This window comes from Poromitra crassiceps, assembly GCF_964638095.1.
Source record: "Poromitra crassiceps genome assembly, chromosome: 4".
NCBI classification, from domain to species: domain Eukaryota; kingdom Metazoa; phylum Chordata; class Actinopteri; order Beryciformes; family Melamphaidae; genus Poromitra; species Poromitra crassiceps.
In genome coordinates, this window is record NC_139626.1 from 7,639,251 (window position 1) to 7,652,904 (window position 13,654).

At 44.0% G+C, this 13,654-nt stretch overlaps 2 protein-coding genes across 3 annotated transcripts in view; one reads left to right on the plus strand and one right to left on the minus strand.

Moving 5' to 3' along the window:
• Positions 1 to 1,176: 1,176 nt before the first annotated feature.
• cdk5r1b (cyclin dependent kinase 5, regulatory subunit 1b (p35)) lies at positions 1,177 to 2,802 on the plus strand (the record flags this gene model as incomplete). Its single annotated transcript, XM_083634522.1, has 2 exons — positions 1,177 to 2,081; positions 2,781 to 2,802. The coding sequence occupies 2 exons, from the start codon at positions 1,177 to 1,179 to the stop codon at positions 2,800 to 2,802; spliced, it is 927 nt and encodes a 308-aa protein (XP_083490648.1).
• An 8,212-nt stretch (positions 2,803 to 11,014) lies between these two features.
• myo1d (myosin 1D) overlaps positions 11,015 to 13,654 on the minus strand; it is a gene marked incomplete at its 5' end in the record, with an annotated part of 171,901 nt that continues 169,261 nt past the window's right edge. For both annotated transcript variants that reach the window (XM_083635102.1, XM_083635103.1), the window contains one exon: positions 11,015 to 11,361. In XM_083635102.1, the coding sequence (XP_083491228.1) occupies positions 11,205 to 11,361 (157 nt within the window). In that variant the 3' untranslated portion in view covers positions 11,015 to 11,204. The remainder of the gene's footprint in view (positions 11,362 to 13,654) is intronic.

Below are 13,654 nucleotides of genomic sequence, written 5' to 3' on the forward strand. Positions count from 1 at the left end.
AATCATCAGATTGATAGGTGATGGAATGAAGCCTCCTTGAACACTGCGCAAGTGTGCATAGTCGATTCATTCACTGTTTGTCTTTCAGCTGTGCATAAGTAGGCTACTGCAGTGAGGAAGAAAATGGCGTTGTGGAAAAAGATTCAGATTTCTGTTGGTTAGTCTAATTTCAACGGCATACATATATGGCTGAGTCCTACAGGCAGCAACCGACCTTTATTATTATGGTGTTTACGTTTCAGGCTTCCATTTTAGAGAGAGGAGTGTGCTGGTCAGTTGACACTGACTAGTGGCCATTGGCCATACAACTAGCCCACTGTAAGATAGTGATGAATTAACATGTGGACCCGTTTCAATCACATGTGGCCAGTAACTGCTTTAATTAATGGACAGTGATGCATCTTAATATTTTTCTTCTGTAGCCTATTTTCTAGGTCTTTTGTAAATTAATGTAGGTTACAATATCTGTTAGTTAAAATTGGCTAAGTGGGCTTATGATCTCATAAATCAGTGAATTATGATGTCATCAGTGATGTCACTTGAGTAATTGTGATGTCATCAGTAATGTCATCATTGATGTCACTCGAGCAATTGTGATGTCATTACTGATGTCATTTGAGCAATTGTGATGTCATCAGTGATGTAATGAATCCTTCCTGGCTGAGGCTATACTACGTGGTAGGAGTGGACGAGTGAGTTAAGGGGACCTTGGGTCACCGGTGACCTTGGGTGTTTTGAAAGGCGTCTCCAAATAAAATGTATTATTATTATTATTATTATTATTATTATTATTATTATTAAAAGGTAGTTTCTCCAGAGTCACCACCCTAGAAAATTCTAGTTATATTAAAATGTCTTAAATGTTTGGATGTTTGGTCTGCTGATTACATTGATCATTTGCAGAAAGGAGGGATCTATACTGTAGGCTACTGTTTGCATTTAATTAGTATAGCATAAGCTATATGCTGATCCATGATCTGTATCTCCTCAGAGAGCAGTTTAGGGACGACAGCCGCCCCCCAGCCCGGCTTTAGATGTCTGAGACCAGCGGCAGCCTCTAGCCCAGGTCCCCCAGCTCCCAGAAGGCATTGAGGCAGAGAGCCTCAGGATCTCCCCTGGCAGACGCTCCTCTGACCCAGCGCGGCTAAAGCCCCTGGACACCTCCCCACAGTCAACATGGGAACCGTGCTGTCTTTGTCGCCTAGCTACCGGAAGGCGGCTCTGTTTGAAGATGGCCCGGCCACTGTGGGTCACTACACGGCCGTCCAGAACAGCAAGAACGCCAAAGACAAGAACCTGAAGCGCCACTCGCTCATCAACGTGCTGCCATGGAAACGGATCGTGGCGGTGTCGGCCAAAAAGAAAGGCTCCAAGAAGGTGCAGCCCAATGGCACCTACCAGAACAATGTCACCCACCTCAACAACGAGAACCTGAAGAAGTCGCAGTCGTGCGCTAACCTGTCCACTTTTGCCCAGGATCAGAGCACTCCGGCCCTCACCAAGAATGCCAACAACACCGTGTCGTCTGTCAAGAAGGCCCCTCTGACCAACTCCAATGTGGTCCCCGGGACCCCAAAGAGGGTCATCGTGCAGGCCTCCACCAGCGAGCTGCTGCGCTGCCTGGGGGAGTTTCTATGCCGGCGTTGCTACCGCCTGAAAAACCTGTCGCCCACCGACCCGGTGCTGTGGCTGCGCAGCGTGGACCGCTCCCTGTTGCTCCAGGGCTGGCAGGACCAGGGCTTCATCACGCCCGCCAACGTGGTCTTCGTCTACATGCTGTGCCGCGACGTGGTCTCCTCTGAGGTGGCCACGGAGCACGAGCTGCAGGCTGTCCTGCTCACCTGCCTCTACCTGTCCTACTCCTACATGGGCAATGAGATCTCCTACCCGCTCAAGCCCTTCTTGGTGGAGACCTCCAAGGAGACCTTCTGGGACCGCTGCCTGTCCATCATCAACCTGATGAGCGCCAAGATGCTCCAGATCAACTCCGACCCGCACTACTTCACCCAGGTTTTCGCCGACCTGAAGAACGAGAGCCAGAAGGAGGAGGAGAGGAGCCGCCTGCTCATCGGCCTGGACCGGTGAGGGGACGCTGGGGGAGAGGAGAGAGGGAAGGCGGGGCATACTCCAGTCTGGCATTTCAAAGTTTCAAAGCTGACTTCTGACACTATTATTGAGTATTGTCCAAATTGTGGAGGGAGTAGGCCCATTCTGACGTACTTGAGATTTACAAATACTGTGCTTTGTGTGTAAGCGTGATAAGACAGTTACATTGTGTTGGAGGTGTGTGTGTGTGGGGGGGAAGATGAATTCTGAAGATTGTATGAGGGTTCATTGAACTGAAAAAATCTTGCTATGTTGAGAGATAACAGCTGCAATGGCCACCAACAAGGCAGTGTGGGGATTTAGTTCAGGAAAGACCAACATGGCACCATTTCTTGCCTCGAGAGGACGTGTACTTAAAAGGCCAAAGTATATCTTCAAATGAGCAAGGAGTGGATTTCCTGTCAACTTGAGAAGGAAAGCTTTTTTGACAATGCTACATGTAAACAAAAAATGCCAGACTCGGGTCCGCCCTTTGCTAACATACAGGTAGTATATCGATACAAAACACTGAAAACTCTCCAAAAAAACAATTCAGACAAAAAGAAAAAAACAAAAGCAAATGGAAGCATAAATCTACAGCAATGAATGTGAGGAGGACTGAGGCTGCTGCAGCCTCGCAGTCACCTTCTGACTGTTTGATGATGTGATGATGTGCACTGCCTACTGTGCTGCAGGAGGGTGAGGGCCATCGCGTGACTGGCTTTCTTCATGCATCATGGATGGGGCAGGCATCCCGGGCTGCACACACCCTGGCTCTTTGGAACGCCAACACCCACATCCCCTCCATTGGAAGGATACGAGCGGACATGTCTGCTGCAGCGATGCATATTATGTGGCCATCGAGCGAAGAGCAGGTGGAGGGGCCACCGACGCCGCCGGATGGAGCCATGTTTTTGTCGGTTTCCGTTTGTGGCGGTGCAACAGGACATATTGGACAGATGATTGGATGGACTTGCCAGTAAGCCAGCATTGCATTGGGAGAATCTGGATCAAAAGACAATAGGAAGAGGACGTATGGCCAATGATGAGTGGTCATACTCGGTGTGTTGGGAAAGACCTACTTTATTTTCATCTGAGAAAAATAAAATAAAACAAACAAGTTAATGGATGTTTTACTCCCCAAAGGCTTATACCTATGGAGGCTTATTTATTGATTTTATGAAAGTTTTTTTTTCTTTTGGTTTTGTTTTTATTTATTTTTATTTTTTACTTAGAAATGTAATCTAATGCACGTGTGCCATGCAATTTTACAGAGTTCTGGGGGGGGCAGGAGCAATTACTTTTCTTCTTTCTACTTGATTTGTAAACGAACTGCATCTGCATTAGAGAATGCTGTGAACAAAGTGAAACTAGTTTATTTAGCTATGCTTGCTAAAATAGGCTATTTGTTTACACAGGAATTCTTTTTGTACTTTTGTCAATAGGTTGTGTTGAAACCACTTTGGAATGGTGGTTCATTTTGTGCTTATGATTCAGCATAGAAAATGTTAAAACAGTGCCATATCTTCGATGAAAATCCCGTAGGTCTGAGAAAACTTTGGGAGATGTCCGGCGGTTGAATGAGGGGATGGATTTTCATCTACTAATACTTACTGACACTTAATTTATTGCCATTTATTTATTCTCTCGGCACATTCGATGTAAATGAAGGATCATGTCAAAAACGTTGGAAGGGACAGGATATCTGGATGGTGGTTTTGCCGGGATAGCTGGTGAGCTTATCTTTGGTGGGAATGAAGATTGATTATGGTTTATGCAAATGAATGTTGCAGGGATTTAGAAATGAATATCAAATTGAAGCCCTTAGATTAAAACCAATGTTAAATCTGACCATCGCCAAAGTGACACCATCAAGGAGACGTTGACGGAACAACACATCGCTGACCTCATGAATAAGAAAAGGCCCTGAAACAGCCCCCTCCTCATACATGCACATAGCCAACACTGATCCTGCATGAGGAGCTACGCCAACCCTCCAACCTGTTCCACATATCAGTAGAGAAAGCATACTCACAGCTTTACTGTACCTTGAGGATAATCCATCGGTATTTTTTCTGTGTAAATCAAAAATGTGAAGCTGCAGGAGATGAGATGAGGCATTGGGTTAGATTCTCTTTGACCTCCATGGACATAATCACATTTTCAATCAGGCAAACCACCAGACTAAATGACAGCAGCCTGCAGAGGGCAATGGGAACACCATGACAACCAACCTGGAGAGCGTACAGAACGTTTGAGGTGCGCATGGCTTTTTCATTTGCATAGGAGGGTAGTTGAAGCTATAACTGCCCACTAACAGTATGGTCACCAATCACCGGAGAAGCTGTTGTCATCCTCTAAGCTTCTCCAAGCATATAGGGGCAGACAGGGGTAAACGGCTTCATCACTGTTAAAATTGAACAAAGAAAGAACCTAGTATAAATAACTACGAGAAATGTATTTATGGTTTTCACATCTCATCTCAATATTGACAAACTGTGCATGCTTTCTTTCAATAGCAGTGTTACCCAAAATAGCCTGGTTAGAAAAGCATAATGGGGTGTCAGCCATATGCAAAAAAAAAGGCTTGTCACGTGATGCTCCTAGAAAATGATTGGAAGGAATACATCCTCTCCGCTGCTGTATTCGTGTGAATAGGTGAACATGAGCAGTTGAAATGGTTGTGATCTGTGGGTATCTCTACCATGGTGTAATAGCTGCCATATAGGCATGTGAGAGCAATGAGAGAGTTCATTTGGAGTGTTGGTCATGTATGCGCAATAGGGGGGACATGCACTTTTGACGGGCTTCTGCTCTGGCAGATAAAGCTGGCCATTGGGGTCAGGGGTCTAAAGAAGAGAATCCGATCTTCTGTCAGTCCACTTGCCCCCAACTCACTGAAATGTGCCATTTCTTTTCCACTTGCATCATTGGGTAGTTGTTTGAGAAAATACTTTCAAAAGCTTATAAAAATATGAAAAAATACTCAAGTGATAGTTTAAGATTTCTGTCAAATTCTTTTCTGTATATTGTTGCGTACTTTGTAGAACAAACAAAAAAAAGAGAGGAAAAAGTGGTTAAGAACTTCAAAAAGAGGCATTCGATGGCTGCATGTGTGCGTGAATGTGGGAACGTATGTGAGCGTGACTGGAGAGTTTTATTTGTACAGAAGAATGTGTGAACCTTTGTTTTCTTACGGAGGAGTGAAAAATAGGCGACATGACCACACCGGTTAGACTTTTTTTTTTTCCTTTTTCCCGTTGGCGGGGGAGGGAGGGGCGTCGATGCTGTTCAATAAAATGTTCTTTTTGAAAAAGACAAAAAAGCTGTCGCTGTAATTGGAACTTTTTCAGTTGGTTTCTGCTTACTTTCATTTATTTTTGTACTGTGATGGGAAATAAAATGCACTGATCGTTCAAGATACCCGCTTGTGTTCATTGTGACTCCAGCTGTGGAGACACTTGCTGTCAATTTTTTTTTTCATACTCTTGGGTGTGTTTGGATTTCAATCCCAGCGAATGTTCTTCTAGAGATTATTAACAGTATCTGCTAGGAGTGCCGAGACCTTCTTATTGAGACTTAGAGGGTGTAACAGATTCAGTATTCAGGTTTTCATTTCAACTCCAGAAACACTACAGCAGTTGATTTCATTGACTAGTTCCTCCTCTCTGGTTGATGGTGAGCTAATAATCGAAATCAGCTGTTATAATGATTGGTTGGGGGGAAAAAACATGGCGCCCGATGCCTAGCAAAAAGAAGTATACTTCAAGTTTATTTTATTAAGTAAACTTAAGTAAAGAGCAAGTGTATTTCCAAGTGTACTTTAAATGCAAGTATACTTATATACTCAAGTATACTTTATGCACCAAGTATATTAATATCAATATACTAGTAGTATACTCAAAGTATACTTGCCTAATGCTTCTTGACACTAAATTGGCCCAATTCAGTATACTAGTAGTATACTAAGTATGTATACTAGTAGGAAAGTGTAAGGAAAAAGTATGACCATGCAGAATTTGAACTCAGGGCCTCTACGTTTTCAGCAGGATGCCTTCTGTCTTATCCACTCAGCTATCCCTTCAGCTGAGTAAAACAGAGCATGTTGACCATACCACTATATGTGTATATGTCTATATGTGTATATGTCTGTCTTCTAACACCACAGGTCGGATTGGGCTGAAAATGTGCATGGAGGTGGGTTATGATCTGGGGAAGGTCATGAGGAGGTTGGAAAGTCCTGGAATCACCTGGAAAATCCTGGAAACGACCTGGAAAATACCTCACGCCCACAACCCAGTTTGGATTGGGCTGGAATTTTGCATGGCAGGGGGTAGTGATCTGGGGAAGGTCATGGGCACTTCATCAAGTCCTGGAACCAATTGGAAAGTCCTGGAAAACACCTCACACCCACATCCCAGGTGGCATTGTACTGAATATTTGCATGGCGGTGGGTTGTGATCAGGGGACGGTCATAGGCAGGTTGTGTACTTCTGGAAACCATCTCTGGACACCACCATAATTTCCGGCCAAGCAAAAGGCACAGTTGTATTGCTTTAATTGTGCCTATAAAAGGGAATATGTGGGCTCTGTTTGTTTCTGTTTCAATTGTCCCACTGGTGATGTCACAATGTCCATTACATCATCACTGATGATGTCACAATGTCTATGACATCATCAGTGATGTCACTCGAGCACTAGATGATGACATCAGTGGTGGTCACTCGAGCAATTGTGATGTCATCAGTGATGTGAAGTTGATCAATTGTGCGCTGAGTGACATCACTCAAGCACTCCATATATTCTGGTAATGTCTTAAGCAGCCAGTATAAATCAAGTCTGCTACTCTCACACATGGAAGAATATCCAAGTGTTGTTGGTCAGCTCCACAAAGTACTGTATGTATCTAGATCATCTAAGCTACATCAAATGTACATGTGGTTAGGCAGACCTACATCTGCTTTGTTCAGGTCATTGAAAGTCCATATGTATCACCCATTTTCCATCCATTTAACAGCCAGTATTTAGTCACGGCCCTGGTGGGAAGGATCATCCCACTCTTCTCACTAGATAGTCATCCATCAGCCAGTAGATTATCATTGGCAAACCGCGCGGAGGTAGCTGCTGATGGCTGACAGAGAAGCAGTGCCGTGTCGTCATCATCTCAACGTCACCCGGGCAACCAGCTGTTAGTGGGCGGATTAAGGTTGAGCTCTACCCAGCTATTACCACATCACACACAGGAGACAACAGCTGGCATTAGAAAACCTTTGAGTCAACTCCGCTTTTCTGCTGTCCAGACTGGAACCCCTCCCACCTCCTCCTACTTTGCCACACAGATAGAGCAGGAGCCATTGGAGCAAATACATTTATTAATAAGAAAACGATGAATGAAATAACGTTCATTGTGGAAAATCATGGAATGCATAACCTGCATTTGCACGGAACACAGTTGTAACATAATAGTTCATACAACAGTAAAGTCGATTTGGATGTTTTCTTTTATTTATGGATATGTAATATTGATAAATTATATTACACAAATATGCAAAATATAAAATTAGGCACATATTGGATCAGTAAATGGAATGACGTGTATAAATGTAGCCTTTTCTGTATTTTGTGTAAAGCCAGAGAGTATGGAATACATTAGGGGTAAAGATAGTGATAGTAACCCCATGTATGGATGACCTTGATCACAAAGTCTTGGGTCAAAGGTTTGGGGAGAAGTGAACGGCGAGAGAAGAACTTGTTAAGATCTCACTGGAGAGAACGATCAGGGGAAGAACACAATGGCACAGGTAACCTAATTTGTACCTTTATCTTTGACAGCATTTCCCCCCCCCCCCCATTTGTAGTGGATTACTTTTTTGTACACTCACCGTATGACTACCCAAGGGAGTCCCAATTAGATTCTCCTGTTCCACAGCAAAGACAATCATTATTGTGGAAAACGTTATCATTGGCGATTAAAAGGTTGCACACCAAAAAGAAATCAAGCACCATAGCAGATTAACTGTATTTAAAAATTGGCGTAACAACTTTGTATGATTTAATTATTTTGTCCCTGTATATCGGTCGCTTATTCAGTCCCTCACAACAGGTTCCTTCTCCTCTTGCAATTTTTGCCAGCCTCCGCAATTTGACCACAAAAGCTCAAAACTTTGCAAATTGCATTGCAATTTTTGAGAAACATAATTTTACAGTAAAAAAAAAAAAAAAAAAAAAAAAAAAGTCGCTGTGCAACGATCACGCGCAAAAAAAATAAATCCTGCTTATTGTTTGAAATAGCATGTTGTCGGTGTAGTCTCTCTGTCTAACACTACTCCACTACACCCACCCCGGAGAGGAGACAGCCACAGTGGGTCCATTCTAATGAGTAAATAGCAGAGCAGAGAGGAGGGAGAAACAGTTAGGAGATATGCTGGAGGATATGAGGAGCTATGGAGTCTCTCTCTCACACACACACACACACACACACACACACACACACACACACACACACACACACACACACACACACACACACAGCCCCCAGTGCCAATGAAAACCTATTAGCGCCTCCACTTGGCTAATCCTCACTATAAATAAACCATTTCCCCCAAACAACTCTTTTCGGCTTTACAGTGCCTTATCAAGCAACAGGACAAGGTCATTCAGCCACAGAGCTGCGAGGTAAAGCTTCTTCAAAAGACAGGGGGCAATTAAGAACTAATTAAGATAAATGACGGGTTCAGACAACACTCGGGTGCAATTATTAATAACAATCAATTATTAGCAGGACTGTGGTACTTGTGAAACTGATTGGCAACACGTTTTTCCTGCCTGTTAAAGTAATGTCGACCAGTCAGCTGCCGCTGTAATAGGCCAAGCGTCCACGGAGCTTCAACACATAACTACTAGCCTATCATTCCCCAGATTACTCTCAATACTACTCCACACACAAAGCCAATGGTCTCTGGCTGTTAAGATACCGACGTGTGCTGTCATTTACCATCACATAAATGTCCTTATGACAACATTTACACCAAGATCCCATATTTTACAGGATAAAGTATAGGAATAACTTGATTCCTGCCAGAGGATTGATAACTGAAGGTTTAGCATTACATGGACGAGTACAGTAATATGGTCCTTCCATATTCAGTGATGGGAATGTAAAGTCCAAATATGCACAGAGGCAAAAATAATAGTTGGTTAGCAAGCAGCAAATATATTTTTTTATACAATGTCAAAAGACATGTATGGCTTACATGCTGTATCTGGAGGGATATTAATATTTATAAAGGCTGTAAAATGCATTAGATCCGAGTTTTGGATGGTAGGAAGAACAACATAGTGTAAATATACTAATTTATATCTGGTAACAATGACAATACAGTGAAATGCTTCAACACAGCTGACAGCTGGAGAGCAGACATCTAACCTTTGAAGAGTCTAGTGCCCATGGTGACTTGGTTAGTGTGTTTTGGCTTTCCTTATTGATAAAAGTGAAGGGAATTTTGCACGATCAGCCCGGAATCAGCTTATGACTCCAATTCATTTTATTAAAAATGAAAAAAAAATAGTATAGTCTATTATTCGATCCTTAAGCAAAAGCGGTTAGCCCTGTCTGAGCTCTGGACTGGGAGGTGCAATAGGGACAGTGGACTAGCCATCTGAGATTTCACACCCTCTGACCTGCAGGATCTGTCTCCACTCTCCTTCACCATGGCCACCAGCCAGGCTCCCTGTCACACTGCCAAAGGAGAGGGCAACGCATCAAAGAGCTAATCAACACACACTTATGCGCAGGCCCACATGCACACACACACACCCACTGCAGTCACACGTGTGCACGTGCGGCACACTCTCTCCCTCTGCGATTAGGGGGTATTTGTCAAGAAGCAGCCCATTGAAAAGGACTGAAGACCTCTACAAGTCATTAGGCTATTGACTCAACACAAAGACAACACATGTAGTTCACATGGGATCTCTACAGTACAGCGACACCCTGCCTGCTTAGTTAGAGCTTTAAAGTCTTCAACCTTAAAGTGTTTCTTGAATGAAAATTCTTTTGGAAATGAACTATATTTCCCTTCTGGTCTTTAGTTTGAGTTATAACATCCCTTTGTCCACCAAATGTGGCGTAAGTGCTGTACAGAGAACATATTTGGAGTTATAGTCTTATATGCTGTTCACATATATATTCTAACTTATAATATATAAGCAGTATCAGAGTATTAGTATAAATGTACAGACATTGTAGCAGAGGGTATAGATGCAGGACTTAAATTAAACGATTTTAGCGCTTGGCTCGAAGCGGTTTGTGACGCTCGGGATGTGCTCAACACACCCTGCTCAACCTCCCGTGACGAACAAAGTAACGATGAGTTAGATCACCGCTGAATCACACGCTCTCTCGCCCGGCTGTTCCCACATGTGACTGAAACAGGAAGTTGATTCCATTCTTTTACCATCTAGGTAGATACGTCATCATTATTATTACTTAGTATATAACCAATAATACAATGTGTTTGTTGTCTTCTGACTCAAAGCAAATAATTAAAGCTGGCTGAATATCTGTGAAATATCCGAGTCATTACATATCATATCACTTCATTTTTCAATGTTCTCTTTCTTTTGATAGGGCTCCTCCGACACTGCAGCAGGGATTATAACCCCCTGCCCGGCTTGTGGATTTCTTTTCATGAAGCAACGTCAGTGGTTCTGAGAACAGTTCCGTCATAATCTCCTCTCTCAACTTGACTACCCTCGTTTTCTCTCACCAGTAGAAGAAAAAAAAAGTACAATGCAAAGCGTTTGGATTTTGGATAAAAATAACTCTTTGGTAGATTATCTTGTAGTGCATGTATTTAAACCTGTTTAGCTAGTGACATTTTGCATGTAGGCATATTGTACATTTGCTGGTCAGAACATTGCATAGAAACCTATGGAACAAGTCAAATTTGGCATGGCTTTACACTCTGAGGATTCAATAACCCCGCTCCTCCTGCAGAGCTGCTATCTACACAGTGCACCGCATGCAGCTCGGCAAGATACGTGAAGTGAATCGGAAGTGAATCATCATCCCGGGCCTGGTCTGAGATCTGTTTCGTCGCTGTGTTTGTCGGGCCTTCTTAGTTTCCCGGCACGGCCAGTATGTAACCGGATCGGCTCTTGGTGAAGTCCGGCTGCGATTGGTTGATCCTGGGCTCGACGATGACCGTGCACTTCCTGCCGTTCATGCTGCACTGAATGGGACTGGAGATGTTCACCTGCAGCTTCCTCTTCTCACTGCGGAGAGATGACGGAGGGGCAGCGTGGAGAGAAAAGAGACAGACAGAGGGAGAGAAAAGGGGGAGAGGAGAGAGAGAAGAGAAAAGAGAGAGAGAAGGAGGAGAGGAGAAGAGAGAAAAGAGAGAGAGAAGGGGGAGAGGAGAAGAGAGAAGAGAGAGAGAGAAGGGGGAGAGGAGAAGAGAGAAAAGAGAGAGAGAAGGGGGAGAGGAGAAGAGAGAAAAGAGAGAGAGAAGGGGGAGAGGAGAGGAACGGTCATCAATACTGGCAGGTGAGAAGTTGCACATTTGGTAAAGCAGCCACATCAAGGTAGTTGGGAGGGGTGCAAGGTTTGTTCATACAATCACTTGATTCACTGACTGTATGTATATATATATACAGTGTATATATATATACATATATATATATATTCTATATTCTCAGGCTCTCTCTCTCTGTGCTGGAGGAAATGTATCTCTTGAGTATGTCAGGCAGCTATGAGAGCACTGTGAGCCACAGCTTCCGTTCCGTGTTACCATTCACAGGTGCGGCACACTGACAAGCTGACAGGTGTGTGTGTGTGTGTGTGTGTGTGTGTGTGTGTGTGTGTGTGTGTGTGTGGGTGCGAGCGCACCAAATAGTGTGTGTTTTACCCAGCCCGAAGACAGGAATTTGTCAATGGCTGGAGAGATTGTCAGCATACCTGGGATTCCACCAGCTTCCAAACAACCAGTGACAAGACAGGAGAGAGAGAGACACACAGAGACACAGAGCAAGGGAAAGAGAGAGAATGTGAGAGGGAGAGAGGTATCCACTCTGCCATGAACACAGGTGCAATATTAACCTTCCCCCATTTCACTGCTTACTGTACATTGCTGTTAAGAGTGTTGTCGCCTATTGGTTGCTGCAAATGGAAAGGTACAGAAAGGAAGTGAACAGCATTATCAACCTCTGTCCTAGTCCTACTCTTCATACTACTAATCAAAATATGTAATGTAATCATTGCATGAAATTCAGCACTGCATGTCGGGTTCCCAGCCGCGCACTCCCCACGTTTGAGGTCGATCGGACGAACGCTTTTTGTGTTTTGGAGGATTTGACTTTGTTTTTTTAAAGATGCTGGTTCCTGGTACTTTTTATATGTAAAGGTAACTTGTTCCAATGCACTGCACCAGAAGATTTAAACGAACACTTCCCCATGTTGGTTTTAAACCTCGGCAGGCACAGGTCAGCAATGCTGGCTCGGGTGTGGTGCGCATGAGCATCACCGCTCGTCAGGGAGTGCTCTTTGAGGTACTCGGGAGCTCGGCTGTTATAAATATTGTGGACCACCCTTAGCAGCAGTTGAACTGCCCTGGCCTCCAGGGGGAGCCAGCCTAGCTGCTGGAACTGCACTTTACCAAGATGGTCCCTTGGGGCTAATCCCAGCACTAGCCTGACTAATTTATTCTGGGAGACCTGTAGTTTGTCTTTTAATACTTTAGACAGACCACCGTACCAAGAACACATGGCATAATCAAAACAACAGGAAACTAAAGAATTAGCCAGCAACCTAAGACATGCTGCATCCAAAAACGGAGCTTTTCTAGCTAGGAACTTGGTTCTCCCATTCACCTTACCTATGATCTTTAAAGCCATGCTCTCACCACCCAGGATGCTATCTAAAGAGCAACCTAGGTAATTAATAGAGGATTTAGCAGGGAAATTCTGCTTCCCAAGGATGATATTAGGCAACGTAAGTCAGCTTACGCAACCTTGAAGTCGATCGGACGAACGATTCACAATATAAACCACTTTTTGTGTTGCCAGTAGGTGGCGCTATGCTGAATTCATGGAATGTCCGAATTGCATGAATTTGAACCTGTTGGGGCACTGCCCCAACAGGTTCCCAGCCGCACACTCTTGAAGTTTGAAGTCGATTGGACGAACGGTTCTCAAGATAAACTGCTTTTTGTGTTGCCAGCAGGTGGCACTATGGTGAATTGCAGGACATTCTGCACTGTACTATGTTGGGTTCCAAGCAGCGCACTCCCCAAGTTTGAAGTCGATCGGACGAACGGTTCTCGAGATGTGTTGCCAGTTAGTGGCGCTATGACTATGTGCATGTCAGAATTGCATGAAATTCAACACTGTACTGTCCTTGTTCAATTTCTTCTTCTCCTTCTTCTTCTAATGGCTTTCCAGCAGACTCCGCACCCTCCTCAATGTTCCTCCCTCCGGCCGGACTTCTTCTGTGGTGTTTTATGGCAGTTGGCGTCCTTTATGTTGCATTACCACCTCCTTCTGGATTTATCCATCCACTGTTTGCCTACAT